This window comes from Leuresthes tenuis, unplaced genomic scaffold (genome assembly GCF_036924035.1).
Source record: "Leuresthes tenuis unplaced genomic scaffold, fLeuTen1.0.hap1 SCAF_6, whole genome shotgun sequence".
Taxonomy (NCBI): domain Eukaryota; kingdom Metazoa; phylum Chordata; class Actinopteri; order Atheriniformes; family Atherinopsidae; genus Leuresthes; species Leuresthes tenuis.
Window position 1 is genome coordinate 28,027,452 of NW_027325360.1, and position 22,870 is coordinate 28,050,321.

At 40.1% G+C, this 22,870-nt stretch overlaps 1 protein-coding gene across 1 annotated transcript in view; it reads right to left on the reverse strand.

Moving 5' to 3' along the window:
- Positions 1-5,318: 5,318 nt before the first annotated feature.
- tacr1a (tachykinin receptor 1a) overlaps positions 5,319-22,870 on the reverse strand; it is a 45,071-nt gene continuing 27,519 nt past the window's right edge. The window contains exons 3-5 of the mRNA XM_072388561.1: positions 17,391-17,541; positions 11,288-11,484; positions 5,319-6,175 (exon numbers count right to left, since the gene is read on the reverse strand). Of these exons, the coding sequence (XP_072244662.1) occupies positions 5,833-6,175; positions 11,288-11,484; positions 17,391-17,541 (691 nt within the window). The 3' untranslated portion in view covers positions 5,319-5,832. The remainder of the gene's footprint in view (positions 6,176-11,287; positions 11,485-17,390; positions 17,542-22,870) is intronic.

Consider the following 22,870-nt stretch of genomic DNA (forward strand, 5'->3'; position numbering starts at 1 on the left):
TGCCATTGTCAATTGTTACATGTTTACTTTACTGTCCTCGTGTATTCATGCTCTCCTCTGCGTTATAAATTTGTTTACATAAAGCATGCTGAATTGTCTGATGTACTGCACAAATATACTGGCCCTGCTCAGTTTATTAGTGACCCAGTAATCAGCATGCATCATCATACTTTGTGACTATATTATGCGAGTGTGTGACCCACATATTAATTTTTCACTGTTACATCTCAACAGGAGCTATCTTAACAGCCAAAAGTGTACCTGGCAGCAGGTGAAAGTAAAGTACAGGAACATATTTCAGTGGTAAGAAGAAATGTTTGTCCAAATAAAATATGTTGTACTGTAGCTCCCCCAAAAAAGACGGAGGCATCTGCCACCGGTGGGGGTCCTCCACCCGAAAATCTCACACCAGCAGAGGAACTTACTCTAACCAGCAATCGAGGGTGGCCACTGGTGGAAGGAATAAAGGGAGGGACCTCCTCAGGATATGTTTCCAAAAGTCTGCGGATCAGTATGTTGAAGGTATTGATCACTTTCCCTCAAATTGTCAGTTTCTCAATTATAATAACTGATGGTGTGCCTGTATCTGTCAATGATGGGAGACACCATCTGCCTGCTTGATCCTCAGATCGCAGAGTACATCCCTAACCCATGTGTGAGTAGTTGTATTGAATTTAATTTCTAAAACATGTTTTTTTTTTAAATTTCTTTCAATGGAAATACTATGCATCCCTGTGATCTCCTACTTCAACAGCTGCAGTGTTTCTCCGTTTGCAGTTTAATGACGCCAGCACATCTCAGGCATCCGATGACAAAACTTTCTGTAGACAGAAATGCCACAGGCAGGCTAGTTATTATTAAAAATGTAAAAGGGTTCGGATGTGTCTGCAGTCTACCTATTCTATACCAATAGGCCTAATTATCACCAATACACTTTACTGCAGGTTGCAACAGGAACACAAATTCCAGCAGCAAAGAGTAAGTAAGCAAGTAAGTAACTCTTCACATTACTATCACTGCCTACTTCGTTGCTCACAGGCACATTTCCTCTATCACAGGATGTCCGAACTCTGTACAAACAGAAACTTCTGTTGGGTATAGAGAGCACCAAACTAGACATGGAATACAAGAAACTGAAAATAAAAAAAGATCAAGCTAGAGATTATGAAACTGGAGAGGGATGCAAGTATAAATTCTGACAAAGGGGAAGGTCATGGTGTGAACTGTATTTAATTCTGTTTTCTCTCCACAGCTTGAAAAACATGACTAATTAAACAACTGAACACGACTTGAACTCGAAACTTTTCATTATTGTACAGTTCATGCAAAGTGTTAGAAATTTATTTATAAATTTATATTCACAGTGGGGTGCCATGACCTAAGGTTTGGAAAATGATCTCTGTCCATTTAGCCTTCTTACACTTGCTCTAACTTAAACTGCTCCTGTGTCAATGCTAAATTTTGAAAAGAAGTTCTAACTCAAAGGTCACAACAATAAGGATCAATGAAAATATTTGTCCCTGTATAGGTCCCTCACTGTGTCAGGAGAAACTGAGTCCTTTCAGGCACTGGAACCTGCAGGGAATCAAGCAAGAAAAGACTTGAGCCTGAAAAGTTGTCCACCAGACAAAATATGAAGTATACTATTCATTTAAGATACTTCTGTCAGAAGTCAGCCATGGTGCCTGAGAACTTTGAGCAATGAACCTGGATTTAATTTGGCCAAAGGTAATTTCTATCCGTGCCCTTGTTTTAGCATGTGCATGGTTGACTGCCCTCTCCGCCCTTGTTACTGGATCAGGATATGGCGTGAGGAGGTACGGCCAGCACGCATCGCCTCTGTCCCCAAGCAGGACACCACTGAACTCTCCTGCAGAATAAGAGAAATGTTGGTTGGATACACATGTGTTAAGACTTGGCAATTTGATGCAATACGTGCCTTATATGGCCGTCTATAATAAAGTATGACGAGCACTTTAAATTCCTTAAGATGACCTCTACACCTGACCTGTCATTAAATTATGCCTATGATATATACACCTTACTACACAGTACAGTACACTCCTTCGGGTAAGTAAAATCTCACGCCTTGCGCAAACCTCTGTGCCAGTGAGGATGCTCGGAAGATCCTAGAATCATGAACTGATCCCGTACAGCGGACATTCAAATAAACCATGTTGGTGAAACGGAACTCTCTCTTATGAGCCAGAATTATTGAGATAAACCAGGCTTTCCCTTAATCCAGCTTCGTGGAACACCCCTCAGATGATTTTCTTTAAAATCATTTACATAAAAAAAATCTCTGATAAGTGGGTGAGGAAATTTAGAAAACAATAAATGAAAATTGTTCTTTGAGGCTTGTATTGTAGAGCAGATACATTCACTTTAAATCTGACACAGCTCTCACCATAACTCCTGTAACATATTTACTCTAACTTCATCAGCACTTCTCCATCCATCCATCATCTGCCGCTTATCCGGGGGTCGGGTCGCGGGGGCAGCAGCTTGAGCAGAGAAACCCAGACGTCTCTGTCCCCGGCCACTTCCTCCAGCTCTTCCGGGGGGACCCCGAGGCGTTCCCAGGCCAGCCGAGAGACATAGTCTCTCCAGCGTGTCCTGGGTCTCCCCCGGGGTCTCCTCCCAGTGGGACGTGCCCGGAACACCTCCCCAGGGAGGCGCCCAGGGGGCATCCTAACCAGATGCCCGAGCCACCTCATCTGACTCCTCTCAATGCGGAGGAGCAGCGGTTCTACTCCGAGCCCCTCCCGGATGACTGAGCTTCTCACCCTATCTCTAAGGGAGAGCCCAGACACCCTGCGGAGGAAACCCATTTCGGCCGCTTGTATTCGCGATCTTGTTCTTTCGGTCACTACCCACAACTCGTGACCATAGGTGAGGATGGGAACGTAGATTGACCAGTAAGTAGAGAGCTTCGCCTTCTGGCTCAGCTCCCTCTTCACAACGACGGGTCGGTGCAGAGCCCGCAACACTGCAGACGCCGCACCGATCCGCCCGTCAATCTCCCGCTCCATTCGTCCCTCACTCGTGAACAAGACCCCGAGATACTTGAACTCCTCCACTTGGGGAAGGATCTCATTCCCGACCCGGAGAGAGCATTCCACCCTTTCAGCACTTCTCATCCAGTTGTTCTGACACCAGCAGTGATAGACAGATACTCACAGGTCAAACGACTGCTTACTTCATTCCTGATGTGATACTCCTTGTGCTAACAGCATTCCTCCACGTCTGAATTCTATGCACACGTGACATGTACCTTCACTCAGCCGTCATCCAGCCAAACCTTTAAGTTGTGTGAGTGTTACACATCTGGGTCCATTCTTTGACAAAAACCCAACTTTAAGGGAGTTTTCTTGAGTCTTGTATTCACATTTTGGAAAAAAGCCTGTTCTCCATTAAGTTTGTATTAATACTTCTTAATCATGGAGCCATTTTTTTTTTTGCTGGAGGTCCAGATTTGAGAAATGGATGGTTATTTGTCTGATTGTGAAGGTGAGCATGTACTGTATAAACCTACCTACTAAATGTGTATAAATGTTAAATTTTTTCATAAATATCTTTTTGCGTATTTTCTTATTCTAAGTGTGTCATTCAGATTATTGCCTGGACATTAATCTCCTGAAATCTCTCAGATTTACAACTTGTTCTGCAACCTCCTGCCCACACCTCAGTGTGTGTCCAAGTCACCAACATGAACTTCTGCCAAAGTCAAGCTGCTTCACAACTGTTCCTCGGTTTCATATCAGCTGACGGGAGACGGGACAGACTTTGTGTGTCAAGAATAGACCAGCTATTGTTAGACGTGTGAAATTAAATTCATTGAAGAGTGCCAACAAGAAACTTCTCTCTTTATATGTCCATGAAACATAGTGTAACTGAGCCCTGATAAATGATAGCTCTGCTGTGGGTTTTTTCTGTACACAGCAAATATGTAAATCATGTTGATTTAGCTCTTGAGCTCACAGCAGGATATATGTAAAACATTTTAGCTTCAATGTTTTCCACTGATCATTCGTGAAAAAAGAAGCTATCAAAAAAACAAACAACCAAAACACGACACAAACTTTTCCACAGATACCACAGTCACAGTAAGTGGAACAATAAACAATTATGGTCCTTTTTAGGACTGTATGACTAAGAATATTGCAACACAAGCTTGAGCTAATCTCATAGATTCAGAGTTTGTTTGTTTGTGTGCAGGTGTGTGTGTGTGTGTGCTCGCAGGTACTAATGCTGTAGGACATTGTGACCGTTTGTTCCAGTAAGTATTTTGTAGCCTGATACTACCGTCCTTTTCCTGCACCTGAGCAACGAGAGCTCCTCCTGTGCTCCCCTCGCCCTTTCACAGACATTATGCTAAGCAGCAAGGCACATTGCTGCATTTTAAAAAGATACAGATCAGTGACTGTGCACATTCCAGGCCACAGTTGGCAAAGACCTTTCAACCTGTCGCTGGATCACATTTTGATGCAGCGACACCTTGTAGTACTGGACAGAAGTGATCATCCACACCACCCACAGAGGATGTCACAGGTGAACTTGACCAGTGAAAAGCACACAGCTGCAACAGTGTCCTCCAGAGACGCAGACATGTGAGGTAAAATTGTAACAAAGCCAAACCTTAATTCATTTATGATTAAGGGTGGAGTCTGTATTCAGGTGGTAAGGGTAGAGCAGCTTCGAACTGCAAAAACAAAACAGTGGAAAGTGGTGCCTTGCTTTCCAGTCACAAATGAGTGCATCTGATACCTGCAGACCTGATTCAACAGACTGGACATTGACAATTCAATCATTGTTAGCCATTTGTTTTGATCTGGTGGTGTCTGAGATTAGTCTTTTTGTGTAATCTGTTTTCACTTGAAGTCAGTCGTTTCTTCCTCAGCATTTGAAGAATCTCTGTGTTTCAGGAATGATGCTGCCAGCTGTAAAAGTCAATCTTTTGCCAGATGAAAGATGAGTCAGTCGCTGCTGGTGTTTTCGCTGATTGCCTTTTCAGCGAAGTCTACAGGGGATCCTCAGAGCACCCTTTCAGTGAGACAGACACGTTCTGCACACTGGATTACTGTTGCTGTCGTGCTTGGAGAGATAGGAGTTGGTATTCTGATCAGCTCCCACATGCAGACGAGCGTGGACAAATTCTCTAAGGCAAAGTTTAAAGTAAATACTTTGTTTCTCAGTTTTCGGGCCCTTTTTTAACAGAGCTTTTGCTTGTGTTGATAGAGGGATAGAGCTGCTGTGAAAACCAGGTTTTCTGTAACTGAGGATGAGAGAATTTTTCTGAGAATCCCCTCCAACCCCCATCAAAAGTTGGTGCTTCGGTGTTCCCATCACAACATGGTCTGATGTTATAGAGAAGCTCCAATCCAAAATAGACTGTGTGAAGTCACACAGCGAGTGTGATTAAGGATGTGTGAACCCTCTGACAGCAGCCTGCCATGACAAGCAGAAGCTGTGAAGGTTTGAGGAGCTAGCATCTGCTTCAGTTTAGCTTTTTAACTGGAATGCGCTCTTGTAGAAGAAGTGCTCTTTGTTGCTTTTTGGCACTGAAAATCTCTCGAATGCTGGCTGATCATGAACTGTGAGTGGCTTGAGTATTTTCTACAAGGGCGCTGTGGGTGAAGACGATGCTCTGAAAGCAGGGACCACATTTCCTGACATTACGTTCCAGTAAGCACACTGGAAAAAAATGCTAATCAAAAACTCACACATTCACTCTTTACTTTGGATGAAGAGATGCTGGCAAAAGCAACGACATGAACAGTTAACTCACACTCTCTCCCTGCTGTCTGGCAAAATGCTGCCTGCACTTGAGGTCTATTCCTGTAGGTTGTTACTGGAGTAGAAACTCGATGTCTCTGATACAGTTTTGGAGACACTGCGGGATGAAGATCCGTTTGAGGTGAGGTCCAGAGATGAGCCGTGTGGTCTCAACCCGACCACAGCTCCAGCAGATCCCAGTCCTCCTATAGCCTTAACCTTGGGCTGCTCCACCTCATCTCCAACATGAACTGTGGATACAGTGGTCTCCATTCTGCTGGCCTTGTAAACGCTGGTCTGGGTCTGAAGGTAGCGAGTGGACTTGAGTTCCAGGCCTTCATAGGAGCCTTGTGGGACACAGGGGCACCAGCGAAATGCTTGTTGAAAACCAGCACGAAACCTGCAGAGAAAAAGCACAGTTTACCTTCATTTAGATGTCTGTTCTTACGGCAAAATGGAAATTACAGTGCTGATGGAGATGAAATCTGACAAAATGCATCTGGTTTTATGGGTTTACTTGAGGGGGCGGGACTTGGCAGCCAGGAATCCAAGATAAAAATATTTTGATATATGTTCAGGGTCTGTTTATGACATTTTTAATACCTTAATTTGTTAAATGTGAAGCAGCAGTGGGTACATGACTATCTTAGGAAATGTTGTGACTCAAAAACCCAGCAAAAACACATCTGTAGACATGAATCAATAGATTCGCCATACATGACTATTTCCCATGTTTTGCTTTCTGACTGGGTTGACTAGGAACATTTAAATCACAAAAACCCCACAACATGTGTGAGTGGTTCTTATCCGCTGTACAGAAATTGTAAGGCTAAAGGCTAGATTTCATCTGCAGCCATCCACAAATGTACTGTAAGAACGTTCTGTTACACAGAGCCACATTTGATTTGAATTGAGTTCACTTCCTGAAAACAAGCTTGGCCACTAAAAGAAATAAAGGAAAAATGCTAAATGTACAACTAAAAGCAACATTAGACAGCAACACAGGTAGAGAGGAAAGGGAAAATGTGAGTTCTATCAGCAAGACAGAAAAAAACTGATGAATGAGAAGAGAGGACGTTAATTTGTCCTGTATTTTATTTAAATCTGCCATGCCTATTGATATGAAAGATGGTTTGATATCCTGGACAGAGTGATGACTAAATCTAAGCTCATGGCAATCCAACCCACACATTTTCATTTTTAGGACTTAATGAACTTCTCAGAAGCAAAACAGTCAAGTGTGAAATTTCTACTCTCTGCCAGCACAAAGACGAGTGGCTGCGATGGAGAACAATGGGAGATGCTTGATTAAGACAACAAGCTGAGCTGACCAGCTGTCTTTATTTAGCTAAATAAAGATCTTCAGATTCATTGACATTTTAGCTTAAAGGTTAACTGCTCCCAACACTGAAGTCTGAGCATAGACTGTGAATGTTCACAGTGACATTAAGCCAGAGTTTGAAGTTTATACTAACTTCTATTCATTTGTGTATTGCTATATAATGTGCATACTGTAAATATATGTATAAGTAGTGTATATGTTGTTGTGATGGAAAATGATTAATTCTCCTTTAGCATGTGCTGGGTGTTGTTTCTCTAGTTCAGAGAAAGGGTGTGTTTTTCTGTTTTTCCGTATATAAATACATGTTTATCTATAGGAGGAGTTACTTGGTCACGTCAGTTGTTTGTAACTGAGATGGCTTTAGAGGTTAAGTTAGCAACTGAAAAGCTTATCTGTCCCATGCAGGTTGTCCACTTTTGTGTAACACCCTGTCTTTGTGTCTATAAGTAAGTCATGAATTTGAGACTCCTGCAGACCTGACACTCTACTTCATGAAGTACAAATTCAATTTTGGAAACGTTGATGCGGTCTCACTGTGCTTTGTTAATAAAAATTTCCAACACAGTTGTGCAACCCAATACCGTGTGCCTATTTAAGCTTATGGGTTGGTTCTGTTGGCTTATGGAGTTCCTCAGGGTTCTGTGCTTGGACCGATTCTTTTTACTTTATACATGCTTCCATTAGGTAACATTATCAGACAGCATGGCATAAATTTCCATTGTTATGATGATGATACTCAGCTGTACTTATCTATGAAACCAGATGAAACCAATAGGTTGGTCAGACTACAAGCCTGTCTTAAAGACACAAAGACCTGGATGACTCAAAACTGTCTGCTTTTAAATTCAGACAAAACTGAAGTTGTTCTCTTTGGACCTGAGCGCTTCAGGGAGAAATTGTCTAGTTATATAGTTACTCTAGATGGTATTTCCTTGGCTTCTAGTTCTACAATGAGGAACCTTGGAGTTATTTTTGACCAGAATTTATCATTTGACGCACATATAAAACTGGTTTCTAGGACTGCCTTCTTTCACCTTCGTAATATTGCTAAAATTAGGAACATCCCGTCTCAGGGTGATGCAGAGAAACTAGTTCATGCATTTGTTACTTCAAGATTGGACTACTGTAATTCCTTATTATTGGGCTGTCCCACATATTCTCTGAAAAGCCTCCAGCTGATCCAAAATGCTGCAGCCAGAGTTCTGATGAGAACTAACAGGAGAGATCATGTTTCTCCAGTTTTAGCTTCTCTTCATTGGCTCCCTGTTAAATTCAGAATAGAATTTAAGATTCTTCTTCTCACATATAAAGTTCTTAATGACCGAGCTCCATCATATCTTAAAGATCTAATTGTAAGGTATTTTCCTAACAGAGCACTTCGCTCCCAAACTGCAGGTTTACTTGTTGTTCCCAGAGTTTCTAAAAGTAGAATGGGAGGTAGAGCCTTCAGTTATCAGGCCCCTCTCTTGTGGAATAAGCTGCCAGTAAATGTCCGGGAAGCAGACACCCTTTCCACTTTTAAGATTAGGCTTAAAACTTTCCTTTTTGATATTAAAAACTTGTGTTTCCCTGTTCTAACAGGTATCCTTGAATGGTGTTATGGTGTTTTTCCCCCCTCTTTTCTGTCTTCTCAAACCCCAGCTCGTCAAGGCGGATGGCCACCCTTCCTGAGTCTGGTTCTGCCAGAGGTTTCTTCCTGTTAAAAGGGAGTCGTTCCTTTCCAGTCGCCTCATGCACACTCAGGGCGGGAAATTGGACTGAAGACAAGTTTCGATGCAATCTGTTGGTTTACTTAGCTAGGATATTCTTTTTGAATTAGCTCCACATGAATTAATTGGATTATTTTGAAATTAATTAATTGGATTTCATTGGATTATGATTACAATGAATTGAATTTCAATTGGCTTGAATTGGACTATATTATTTAAGTGCTTTGAGATGACAATTGTTGTAATTTGGCACTATATAAATAAAACTGAATTAATTTAACTGAACTGAGCCAGAGCCAACTATACAACTATACACATAACCCTAACCCTTTTTAAAGAAATAAACAGGCTTTCAAAAAGTTTAAAAAAACCTAAACTTAAAAGTAGATAGGTTTTCTGTTTCTCAAACAGCCCTCCAGTCTGAGAATTAAGTGCTCTGTTAGGAAGAATATACTGTGAGGTCTTTAAAAAAAACTTTGAATTATGGTCATTTAGTGCTTTAGATTCAAATAGGAGGATTCTATATTTTACATCATTACATTTCAGTTCTGATGGGAACTACAACACTCTTGCAGTTCCCATCAGAACTGCTGCAGCATTTTGTGTATTTAATGTCTGTTAAAGGACAAATCCTGGTCAAAATATACCTCCAAGCTTCCTCACAGTAGTACTGGAGGTCAAGGTAAGAAAGAGCAACTACATGGTTAGATCCAATTCTGATGTTTCACTGTAGTTTAACCAACTGACTGATCTGGGTTCATAGATAAGTGTAGTTGTGTGTAATATATATATAAGAATACAAATTTCTGACATGTTTCCTTGATTCAGTTGCCTAATGAAAGCATGTGTGAGATGAGGAGTGTTATTCAAAGCACAGGACCTTGCTGAAGTCCATGACTAACTCTGGTACATGAGGACTTAAATCAACATCATGTGGTTCCTTTACTCCTGACAACATTTTAAAATCAAAATGTTGTGCTCAGTGGTGTGAAATGCAGTATACTGAAACAGCAAGGAATGAGTAACAAGATGACTTGATTCATGTGTAGTGAAACCCGTCACAGAGGGAAGAAACTGTAAATTAATGAACACATTTTTTAATACATATACACATGTAAGTACTCTAACTCAGAAACCGTTAATACTTCAACAAATATCCTCAGCACATACCAAAACCATGTGTATTCACTCAAACTTCATCGGCCTCACACTAAAAGCACCTTGCGTTGTCCTGGGATTTGTAAAGTTGGAATTGTAAAGTTTTCCATCAGTGATATTGAATTCAAAATTATTCTGTACATTTATTTTTAAATAGTTTGGTACCATGATTATAAATTCACCACATCTTTCTGATCTTCTTGGGTGTTGGGTGTAAGTGGACTGAGTGTGAGGAAAATAGTGAAGGAAATGTCAGATGAGGCAGTAAGGGCTAGTCAGTGGATTTGGATTAGAATAAGCAATAATAACTGGGGGCCCAGCAGGGGATCACTTAGGGTAAACAGACTCTTGGGAGTAGCAACGAAATTATCCAGGATGTATTTAAGTGGAGGGTGTGGCCCATGTGAGCCTTTTGAAGCCATTTCAGGTGAGTTGGCCTGTATGGCCTTGTTTTTGCTGGCATTTTTAGTGATTGTAGGACTGTATAGGTGAGTTTGTCTGCTGAATCTGTTAGTGTGTCTTGTCCTGCCTCCACCTCTGGCACCCTCTTTACTTTCATTACCCCCTACCCAAACCAGGGTTTGAATCCCATTCCTACTTATCTTTGCCTCTTCTATTTCTACCCCCTACCTGAACCAGAGTTTGTATCCCCACCCCGCTATGACTGGTGTGCAGTTGGTGAGAGACTGGGGTAGCTTGTGGTTGTGGAAGAAAAGATGGTTGTTGTGGTGTGAGGAGCAGTGATGGCTGGCATTAGGGGAGTGACTCTGGGATGCCAGCGATCACTGTCTTGCCTCCAGGAGGTGTCGTGGGCCCAACTAGACAAAACACTGATGAAAGGAGGTTACCACCTGATGACTCCAATGACATGTTGGTCAGCACTGTTCACTGGTCTATATAGGGATCAGGTGGTTCTTTATTAGGTACTGAGCCAATATTAGAAGATTAACTGTTGAATTTAGGGAATTATTCACTGGGTTTCTTGTGTTTACTTTGAATAATACAAATGTATTCAAGCTCCCACTGGTTGGAACTTCACTGTTTTCATTAGCCGAAGATCTTTTTTAATGTACCCAAATAATTGGAAGGTATTAGATGAAGCACATTGCAGCAGAAGAAAACTAAATTTGTATTGGCTGACAAGAACAATGGATTATTTTTATTATAATGAGATATGCAGTTTGTGTTTCTAGTGTGAGATAAAAGCTCTCATTAAAGACTAAGTGAATATTTGAAACTTTATTTCTAACAAGTAATGCATCAACAGATTTGCACGCATACGTTTTTGGAGGCATTGACTAACCTGTCATTGAGGCAGCAGTAGATGATGGGGTTGTACATGGTGGAGCTCATGGCCAACCACATGATAGCCAGGTAGAACTGCTGGACGAACACCTCTTCAAATATGTGGGGGGAAAACTGGTGCAGCAGGAAGTAGACATGGTAGGGCAGCCAGCAGATGGCAAACGTACACACCACCACGATCATCATCTTCACCACCTGTTGCACACATGACAGCACATTACACCACCAGAAAACCTCCTCTTCAAGGTTCTGTACAGACTGTAGAAAGATACAGTAGGAATAAGTAGGAGTGTGAAGAGAAATTACTTCCTGAATTTTTTTTAAATATATTAATCTGTAAGTAAGTAGGAAGGTTGGCTGACGGCTTTGCGGTAAGACGTATTGCATCACTTCCTGTTGCTTTGTGTGTGTGTGCACTGTGACAGTTCTCGCTCCTCTTGAACTACTAATAATCACCTTATTTATCCCTATAATTTACACATCTTGCATAGTTAACTCTATCCCATACTTGTTATATTCCAACGCTCACTATTACAGATCTTTATTTTTTATTTTTCACTTTTTAGCGGTGTGTCTGGTTCTCTAGCTTAGCATGGCTACCAGTTCTCTTCCTCTATCTCCTGCTTTCACCTGCTCCGTGTGTCAGATGTTTAGTTACTCCTCTGCCTCCTTTAGTGGTAATGGTACATGTAACAAATGTAGTCTTTTTGTAGTTTTGGAGGCGAGGTTATCTGAATTGGAAGCTCGGCTCTGCACTGTTGAAAACCACCCGATAGCGAGCCAGGCCCCTTTAGTCAGTGCGGAGCCACCTAGCGTAGCTAGCTCTGTTAGTCGTCCCCGAGCAGCCGGGACTTAAGAGTGGCTGGGTGACTGTCAGGAAGAAGAGTCATAGTCCTAAAGTCAAGCCCGTGGTTCACCATCAACCTGTCCACGTTTCAAATAGATTTTCCCCACTCAGCGACACACCCGCTGAGGACAAAATCCTGGTAATTGGCAGCTCTATAGTCAGAAACGTGGCATTAGCGACACCAGCGACCATAGCCAAATGCATTCCAGGGGCCAGAGCGGGCGACATAGAATCCTATTTAAAACGGCTGGCTAAGGATAAACTTAAATACGGTAAAATAGTTATTCACGTCGGCGGTAATGACACTCGGTTACGCCAATCGGAGGTCACTAAAATTAATGTTGCATCGGTGTGTAATTTTGCCAAAACAATGTCGGACTCCGTAGTTTTCTCTGGACCCCTGCCAAATCTGACCAGTGATGACATGTTTAGCCGCATGTCCTCATTCAATCGCTGCTTGTCAAGATGGTGTCCATCAGACAACGTGGGCTACATAGATAATTGGCAATCTTTCTGGAGAAAACCTGGTCTGATGAGGAGAGACGGCATCCATCCCACTTTGGAAGGAGCTCTTCTCATTTCTAGAAATATGGACGAATTTATTAGTCATCCAAAAACATGACAACCCAGGGTTGAGACCAGGATGCAGAGTTGTAGTCTTACACACTTCTCTGCGGCTTCCCACCTGATGCTGCCCCCCGCCCCCCCTCAATCAAAAAACACAAAAGGAGCAAATCCTCTTGTGCAAATTTTTTTTAAAACAAACTGAACTTTAACTGAACAAAAACATCAAACTATTAAATGTGATTTGCTGAATATTAGATCTCTCCCTTCGAAGTCTCTGTTAGTGAATGATTTGATTTGTGATCATCATATTGATATATTTTGTTTTAGAGAAACCTGGCTGCAGCAGGAGGATCATGTTAGCATTAATGAATCAACTCCCTCTGACTATTTTAATGTTCACTTCCTCGAACCACAGGTAGAGGAGGAGGAGTGGCAACTATCTTCAGATCAGGGTTACTAATCAGTCCTAGACCCAAGATTAGTTTTAGCTCTTTTGAATCTCTGATTCTCAGTTTTTCCCACCCAAAGTGGAAATCACAAAAACCTCTTGTGTTTGTTGTTGTGTATCGTCCACCTGGCCCTTATTCTGAGTTTCTGTCTGAATTCTCAGAGTTTTTATCCCAGTTAGTGCTGAGTACAGATAAAGTCATTGTAGTGGGTGACTTTAATATTCATGTAGATGTTGAAAATGACAGCCTAAATATTAACTTTAATTCTATATTAGACTATTGGATTTTCTCAAAGTGTTCACAGACCTACTCACTGCCTTAATCATACCCTTGACCTTGTGCTGACTTATGGCATTGAGAGTGAACAGTTAACAGTGTTCCCTCATAACCCTGTCTTGTCTGACCATTTTTTAATAACTTTTGAATTTACATTACTTGACTACACAGTTTCTGAGAAGAATTCTACATATAGAAGGTGTCTGTCAGAGAATGCTGTAACCAGATTTATAGAGTTGATTTCATCATCCTTTTCTTCACTGCCATGTGCTGATATGACAGAGGACGGCTACCTAAATTTTACTCCAGTAGAACTTGACTCTCTTGTTGACAGCACTATAGCTTCTATGCGTACAACACTGGACAATGTTGCCCCTCTGAAAAGGAAGGTAATCAGTCAGAAGTGGTTGGCTCCTTGATATAATTCACAGCTGCGTGCGTTAAAGCAGACTGCAAGAAAGCTGGAGAGACAGTGGCGTTCCTCTAATTTAGAAGAGTCAATTAGTCTGGAAAGATAGTTTAATAACGTATAAGAAAGCACTTCGTAAAGCTAGAACTGCTTATTATTCATTATTGATAGAAGAGAATAAGAATAATCCCAGGTTTCTTTTCAGCACTGTTGCCAGGCTGACAAAGAGTCCGAGCTCTGTTGAGCCATGTATTCCTTTAACTCTCAGCAGTGATGATTTCATGAGATTCTTCATCAATAAAATTGTTTCTATCAGAGAGAAGATTAATGGAATCCTTCCCATTATTATCACTGATGTATCATTAAGTAGAGCAGCTTTAGAAGTATCTTTCGAACCTGAATTGTATTTAGACAGCTTCTGTCCAGTTGATCTTTTCTGAGCTAACAACAGCAATAGTCTCTTCTAAACCATCAACTTGTATGTTAGACCCAATCCCAACCAGACTGTTCAAGGAGGTTTTCCCCTTAATTGACACTTCCATATTGGATTTGATCAATCGGTCTTTGTTGATAGGATATGTACCTCAGACTTTTAAGGTTGCTGTCATTAAACCTTTACTTAAAAAACCTACTCTTGATTCAGAAGTGTTGGCTAATTATCGACCTATATCCAATCTCCCTTTTTTGTCTAAAGTTCTTGAAAAAATAGTTGCAGTTCAACTTTGTGATCATTTACATATAAATAATCTGTTTGAAGAGTTTCAGTCAGGATTCAGAGTGCATCATAGCACAGAAACAGCACTGGTGAAAGTTACCAATGATCTCCTGTTAGCTTCTGATAGCGGACTTGTTTCTGTGCTTGTCCTGTTGGATCTCAGTGCTGCATTTGATACGATCGATCACAGCATTCTTTTACATAGACTTGAACATGTTATTGGGATTAAAGGAACTGCATTAGGCTGGTTTAAGTCATATTTATCTGATAGATTCCAGTTTGTTCTTGTAAATGAAGAATCTTCCTCACACGTTGGAGTAAGTCATGGAGTTCCTCAGGGTTCTGTGCTTGGACCGATTCTTTTTACTTTGTACATGCTTCCATTAGGTAACATTATCAGACAGCATGGCATAAATTTCCATTGTTATGCTGATGATACTCAGCTGTACTTATCTATGAAACCAGATGAAACCAATAGGTTGGTCAGACTACAAGCCTGTCTTAAAGACACAAAGACCTGGATGACTCAAAACTGTCTGCTTTTAAATTCAGACAAAACTGAAGTTGTTCTCTTTGGACCTGAGCGCTTCAGGGAGAAATTGTCTAGTTATATAGTTACTCTAGATGGTATTTCCTTGGCTTCTAGTTCTACAGTGAGGAACCTTGGAGTTATTTTTGACCAGAATTTATCATTTGACGCACATATAAAACTGGTTTCTAGGACTGCCTTCTTTCACCTTCGTAATATTGCCAAAATCAGGAACATCCTGTCTCAGGGTGATGCAGAGAAACTAGTTCAAGCATTTGTTATTTCAAGATTGGACTACTGTAATTCCTTATTATTGGGCTGTCCCACATATTCTCTGAAAAGCCTCCAGCTGATCCAAAATGCTGCAGCCAGAGTTCTGATGAGAACTAACAGGAGAGATCATGTTTCTCCAGTTTTAGCTTCTCTTCATTGGCTCCCTGTTAAATTCAGAATAGAATTTAAGATTCTTCTTCTCACATATAAAGTTCTTAATGACCGAGCTCCATCATATCTTAAAGATCTAATTGTAAGGTATTTTCCTAACAGAGCACTTCGCTCCCAAACTGCAGGTAAATGTCCGGGAAGCAGACACCATTTCCACTTTTAAGATTAGGCTTAAAACTTTCCTTTTTGATAAAGCTTATAGTTAGGGATGGCTCAGGTAATCCTGAAACATCCCATAGTTAAGCTGCTATAGGCTTAGACTGCTGGGGGACCTCATCTGTCACACCTTTCCTCACTTTGCTCTCTTTTTCCCCTTGTTTAATTTCACAATTGATTTTATGTACATGTGACATTATTGTGGTTATTAACGTATGTTTCCCTGTTCTAACAGGTATCCTTGAATGGTGTTATGGTGTTTTTCCCCCCTCTTTTCTGTCTTCTCAAACCCCAGCTGGTCGAGGCGGATGGCCACCCTTCCTGAGTCTGGTTCTGCCAGAGGTTTCTTCCTGTTAAAAGGGAGTCGTTCCTTTCCACAGTCGCCACAGGCACGCTCAGGACGGGAGATTGGACTGAAGACAAGTTTCGGTGCAATCTGTTGGTTTCCTTAGCTAGGATATTAATTTTTTTAATTGGCTCTATATGAATTAATTGGATTATGATTACAATGAATTGAATTCCAATTGGCTTGAATTGGACTATATTACTTAAGTGCCTTGAGATGACAATTGTTGTAATCTGGCGCTATATAAATAAAATTGAATTAAATTGAATTGAAGCAGATCAAAATTAGTATTGTCAATGATCGAGTCTACACGTAGACAAAGTGGACCAACAAACTACTGAACCTCTGTCCATCTTTAATTCTGAGAGACTCTGCTTCTCTGAGGTTAAGTTTGTCAAGCCGTTTCTGTTCAGTATCATACCTATTGTTGCCCCAGTCCTAACGTTTTTGAGAATTCAAGATGAGCTAATGTTATTATGTTATTATTGTTCACAAAATATCTGTTGAAGATTTACAAATAATTTCACTGATATCTTAGACAGCATCCCAACATTTTTGGGGTTGGGATTGTAAAATCAGAAAATCCTTTATCCAGTTAGCCATTCACAGCAACAGTGATTTTGGTACCCAACATGCCATGCATTATGAGAGGACTATACTACTAGAGAAAAGCCATCAGAAACAACTGTGTTACGGCAGGTATCATCCCTTTCCTGTTTATTTGTAATCACTTATTGATGAGACATGCTGGCCTGCATTGATTGTCAACATTCACTTTCTGTAACAAGCCTCTCTGTTGGCTAAACATGTTGCCACTAAACTGCCCAGAAAATCCTCAGCTGCTTTGAACTCTGCAGCACAGTAACAGAGTTATTGAGTTATCTTTTATAGGCAGATAGCGCTCTGTCAATAACAGATAAGTACAACTGAGATAACTCAATCGAAAAATGTTTGAGAAATTTCTATTATTTCTGTACACTATTCAAACCAAAAATACAGAAAAAATGATCACATAAACTACTAAAGCTATCTAAAATTTCAGTCAATACTGAAACTGTGAATACATCAGACAAGGAAGAGCCCTGAAAGATGCCTGAAAGAACCGAGTAGAAAGGGAGAACTGACTGCAAAAACAGAAGATGCGCTTGTCTGAAAAACAAACAAACAAGTGGGCTGGAAAACCCATAAAAATGTTTTAAAAAGGAGAGGAAGAAAGGAGTTTTTTTTGTTTTTTTTTTAAAATCACTAGAGGGAAAAAAGTAGAGGGAGACATCTCAACCACACTCTACTCAGGGCTGCAAAGTAGAGACGTGTGTGGTAAAAAGTAAAAGAGGGAGATTGTTTCATCTTTATAGCAGCTTACCTTTCTCTTGGCCATCAGCTGCTCCTTGTAGCGGTCAGATGAATCTCCAGGGATCTCGCTAGCCCAGAGGGTTAGTCCCACCACAAGGTAGGCACAACCCATCACCAGCAGAGGAAGGAAATAGATCAGGATGGCCACACACACATGGTACCTACGACACACAAAATATCGTGTTAGGAAAGCATAATAACTTGATTGTGCTGAATTGCAGTGTCCATCACCTCCACTAAAATGATTTGTGGCGCTCTTTGATAGATAAGATGATAATAACAGGTGTGCTAATAGACCCTTTAATTGTATTTGTATTGATATGGCAGATGTTTGGTGTTTTGCAAACACATATCTACATGCTAGTGTTATCACTTGGGAACAGTCTCAGAAAAATGTGGAACAATCTCAGATGTGTGCTACCTTTGCTTGTGTTGGTGCTGTTGCTGGTCCTTTATCTTTGCTAACAGGCCAGCAACAGTTTACAGTGTAGGATTGACATGCCGTGGCTTCCTCAGATGTTAGGGAAAGCAGAAAAAAAACTCTTGTAGCTCATCCAGCAAGCCTCCTCTCTCCTTTGGATGCATTTGTGGAAGTTACACATTTAAAAAAAATGAGCTGTGACCTATTTTCTAGTCATAATCAAAAGAGTGGAGGAGATCAGGAGGCCAAAATTAGACAAATTTGATGAGCAATGTCTCTTACCTGAAGATGGTGGTCAGAGTGCTCTCAATGACTGACAAGACAGGCTAAAGGGGGGGCTTTTTAAATTTGTTTTAAAACAAATAAAACCCAAAAAATGTCATGCTGGTTTCAGTGAGAACTGCTCACTAACTGTCATGTGTAAAAATTATGCAGTGTAAATATTTAAAACATGACTGTTTGTAAATGTATGAGGTTGACACAAAACCATTATTAAAAAACTGAAATATCCGTGTCATATAATCAAGATTGTCTAATATAGCTACTGTCTGTGCAAAAAAACCCGGGTTCCCCTTCATCTTTTCATCGCTTTTATGCGGTACTGAGGACAGCGACTATAACACATAAAACGCTATCATAACTTACCTTTGCCTACTGCCAATATTATTTTTCCCTCCAGAAAATTTGCATAAAGACAGCCAAAGACAGAATGTAAAAATAAGCATGGAGCAGAGCAACGGCGGTGACAGGGTGTTAAATTATGTTGAAACTTCAACTAAAATTAAATAAATCCATGACATGTATGTTAGCACAGCTATGTCACCCGAGTTTATAATTGATTTACTGCACAATTAAATCAATGTCTTCAGTCTCCTAAAGGACCAGTCAAAGAGCAAGGGGGTTCACATTTGACTGCTCCTGTATGAATGTAACTTATATTAACAAAAAAATTGGAAATAAGGTACGGAAGGTAAATGTACCCTAAAAACTACACCTAACCAGGTTAGAGCTTTGGTTAGGTGTTAGCTGGATGAAATTTCCTGAGAAAATGTGATGCCAATGATGTTTTTCTTATCACAATTTTGTGACGATAATGATAACAAGTTAAGTGGAGCCCCATAGAAGAGTCAGCAGAGGTTTAATTGTGTATTTTTTTTAAAGCTATTTCAGATATCAACAAATCTAGTCATCGCTGTGGCCTAATCAACTCTGCGTAGAAATGTTATTGAAAAGGGAAATCAAAATATATAAAACACACTGGAAACAAAGTAGGAGTACATCATTGTTGACAGAAATATCCTGAGACAGAAACATAACCTTATTAGAAAAGGGCACTTACTGTAAATTCTTGCATATCATAACAGAGGGAGACAGGTAAATTATGCTCGTCATTCGTTCAACAAAAGATCATATTCAAACCGACATGTTAATTTAATGGACCCATCGCAAACTCAGAGTCACGAGGCAGGCCAAATGAAAATGTAATTTGGTCAAGAAAATTAATACAATTTTATTAAACAAAACAAAAGGTGCTGCAGTGGCAGTGAATCCAGACTGCATTAACCCACAATTAACAGTGTGGCAGAGTCTAAACTTGCTTGATTACGTTCATTGAGTCTTCCTAACTGTGATTCATGAGGATAAATATTTGGACAGGAGGATGAGCAGCCTGCAAAAACACATTTTTTAACTTTTTAAAAAATGTTTCTTTCCTTTTTAATTATCAAGCTTGATAGCAAAGTAAAGTTTTATATTATCTATACTATATGAGATAACCTTTGTGTAACAGTGCCATAAAATTGCATTAGATGAAAAATCCAAAGTCATTTTAGTTCTATAGCACATCTAAATCAACTACAGTTGACCAAAGTGCTGTACAACAAATGTGAATATAATTGGCAACCTCTAACAGCAATACATATGAGTAGGGCATCAGTTAAATGAGTAAGATAAAAAAAACAAAAAAAAAAACAGTGCCAATTCTAAGAAATAAGCAACGTTTCAAAATGATGAAGGCTTCTGAGCAGCTCTGATGTGAAAAGGTCGTTTGTTCCAAAGATTAGGAGTCACAACTGAAAAGGCTCCATCACCACTACCTTTTAGCCTGGAGCTAGGGACACCCAAAGCAATGCATTCATAGACCTCAATGCTCTGGATGGAGTATGAGGCTTCAAAAGTTTAGGCAGGTCCTGTAATGGACTCGAAGCCAGTGTAGAGAGGCTAAAACAGGTGTGATATGATTGCATTTTGTACAGCTTGCAAGCGCCGAAGTGCCAATAGATCAACATCGGCACACAAAGAATTGCTATAATCAAAACAAAAGGTAATCAAATCATATAATACTTTCATGTAAAGGGAAGTAGGTCTTCACCTTAGAGAGAAGTCTGAAGTGAAAGAAGCTCATCTTGATTACTTAACTAATCTGCTTGGCAAATGTAAAGGCGTAATCAAAGATCTTTGGTTCTTTGCAACGGGTTTACAGTAAAAATGCATTGGACTAACCATGTCATGTCATAACCATCTAAAACACTTTGTAGAATATTTATTGTAAATTTGTAGCTTCAGTGCTGCAGCTTGGTGTGGTTGAATTCTCATTGCAATAAATGTGTAGTAAATTTCTTCCTCCACCTCTCCTTAACCCCATGACATTTTCCAACAAGATCAAGGAAAACAGCTAAGAAAAAGATGATAAGAGGTAAATATTTTTTATTTATCGACTGAATCCTTGTGCATACTGTGTGAAACAAGGGCAGGAAGCCAAACACAACAGAATACACAAAATGTATCTGTTGTTCCTTTCAAAAGCCTGAAAAAGAAAAGGTTTTGCTCTTTGGCTGCTTACTGCTCCACCATGCTCGCCACCTACTCACTAACTGCCTCACACTCTGTTTTTCAGTAAGTCAACCTTCCATTATCCTGAAGTAATGCAGCAACAAAAGAGAGCTATTAATTTGAATCAAGGCTTAAATTAATAATAATGAATGTACTTACCTGAGTAAATAAGAAATAGTTTTGCTTTGTTAAGCAATTTAACATGTGAGGATGGCAGTCAGACCTTTTCTTCAACAACCGTCCACTGAATTAAAATCCTTTATGGAATAATTGAATGTGACAGTTTCTACATTTAGCAAATGATTTTCTCATTAATCACAGACATGATGTGGGGTCTGCTGGAAGTTTGTCTATTAAATGCCATTAAAATGCGAAAAATTGAATCATATCTTTCTGAGCTGTGAACAAGTGTGCATATTGTGATTAACCGTGTTCAGAGAGGAAAGACCACATGACTCCAGCACCTACAGAGGGACAGCCCTTTTCCCCGCTGGGTTGACACTACCGAAGAGCCAAACAGGCCTTTTTTTTTTTTTTTTTAAATGGTAATCAGCTGTAATTTTGTGAATCTTTTTCAGTACCCTGGAGCTCAGAAGAAATCAGAGAAGAAATTACCACACTCTTAGGCATGCACAAAACCCCTAAAGAATGTACATCACCCAGTCAAAGGTCTGTCACGTTTGGTGAGGTTGGATGCGTGGCGTGGAGAAGTAGGACCTGGATGCAGATACTTAAAAGTAAAAACTTGATTTATTTAAAAGGAACAACAAAAAGCACTGCTGAGCCAGAATACAAAAAACAAAAAAAGTGCATGGGGGAACCTGGAAACTAAATACTGAAGGGAGGTGATTAGTGATGGAGTGCAGCTGAGGAGGAAAGTACAGGTGAAGTGAGTGAACTGATGATCAAGGGTGACTGAGGGAAAACATAGCAAAACTAATGACTTAACAGAAACCTAAAACATGAAAAAACTAGAGTCGTGACAAGTACAACATATCAGACTTAACATCAAAACTTAAACAACTTCGCAGCTTGAGGGGTCTCATCTGCAGTAAAAATGTGTACAATCCAGACAGGCATGATTCTGCCTTACAGGTCTGACCAACCTGTATGTTTCTTTAATGAAGACCCCAGGCAGCCAACAGCCAAAACTGAAATAAAAAGTAATGTAATGGGTCCTAAAAGGGACTCTTTCTTTACAATCCAACACCAATGGAGGCATTGAACTGTAAGAACAGGTTAACAGATATACTGCAGATTTTAAGCCCGCTCTGTGGGAAGGGAGCAGTTTCATCAGTTATCTCTTAATTCAAAGAGGCCTGTTTTCAGTAAAAGTGTAACTAGGAAAATTAATTTAGTTTTATGAGCACCCACTTAATTTCAAGTTTGTCTATAGTTATCAAGAAAAATGACTCTCCAATAATTAGCTGACTCAGCTAATTACTGGAGAGCCATTTTTATTGATAACTGTGAAAGCTTTTTCATGTGAGTAGAAAGTGGAAGAACAGTGATATTGAATCTTGGCTGTAATTTAACCAAGAAGTCCAGCTTTTTGCCACTTAAACACTGTGTGTTACCTGGAGCCAGTGGGAGCAGGAGTGGGTCACACAAGCTACAGAGAGCAGTGACTGTAAGGCTGAGCAAAATCAATTTAATGAAAAACGGACATAACAAATCCACTTACTAGCAGCAGCATGATTTGTATGCACACAAACGTCTATGAGGGTAAGGAGCTCATAGAAAAACTCTTATATAAAGTTGTATGTGTCGGTTCATTTGATATTGAGATATTGATTATCACATTTGTTTTTCTTTGAACACATATTGAATCCTCCGCTTGGTATCCTTTGGTAAATTTGTCTCTCAGAGAGGTGTGAAATTTGCCCGAGCTGTGTGGTTTGATGTAAAGAAGAACTGTTACTGAACATTTGTAATTCACCAACATTGTCAAAGGCTTATAGCAGCCACAGAAAAGCAAAAAAGGAGGAGGTTGATATTATAGTTTTCACACTAAAGGAACCTGGTTTCACCAGAATTAAAACAAGATTAAAAGACAATAGTCACAAAAGGCTCTTTTTTCCCCTTTATTTTCTTTTAATCCTCAGCTGTTCATGGTGAAAGGGCCATAAAAAGCCATAAAAAGCTCAGCTCCTTCAATTTTGACTTGTCAGAATCATAGTGCAGAATGTGTTGTCTGTGAGGTGGGCAGAGAGCACTGCAGACACCCACTGTGTTCC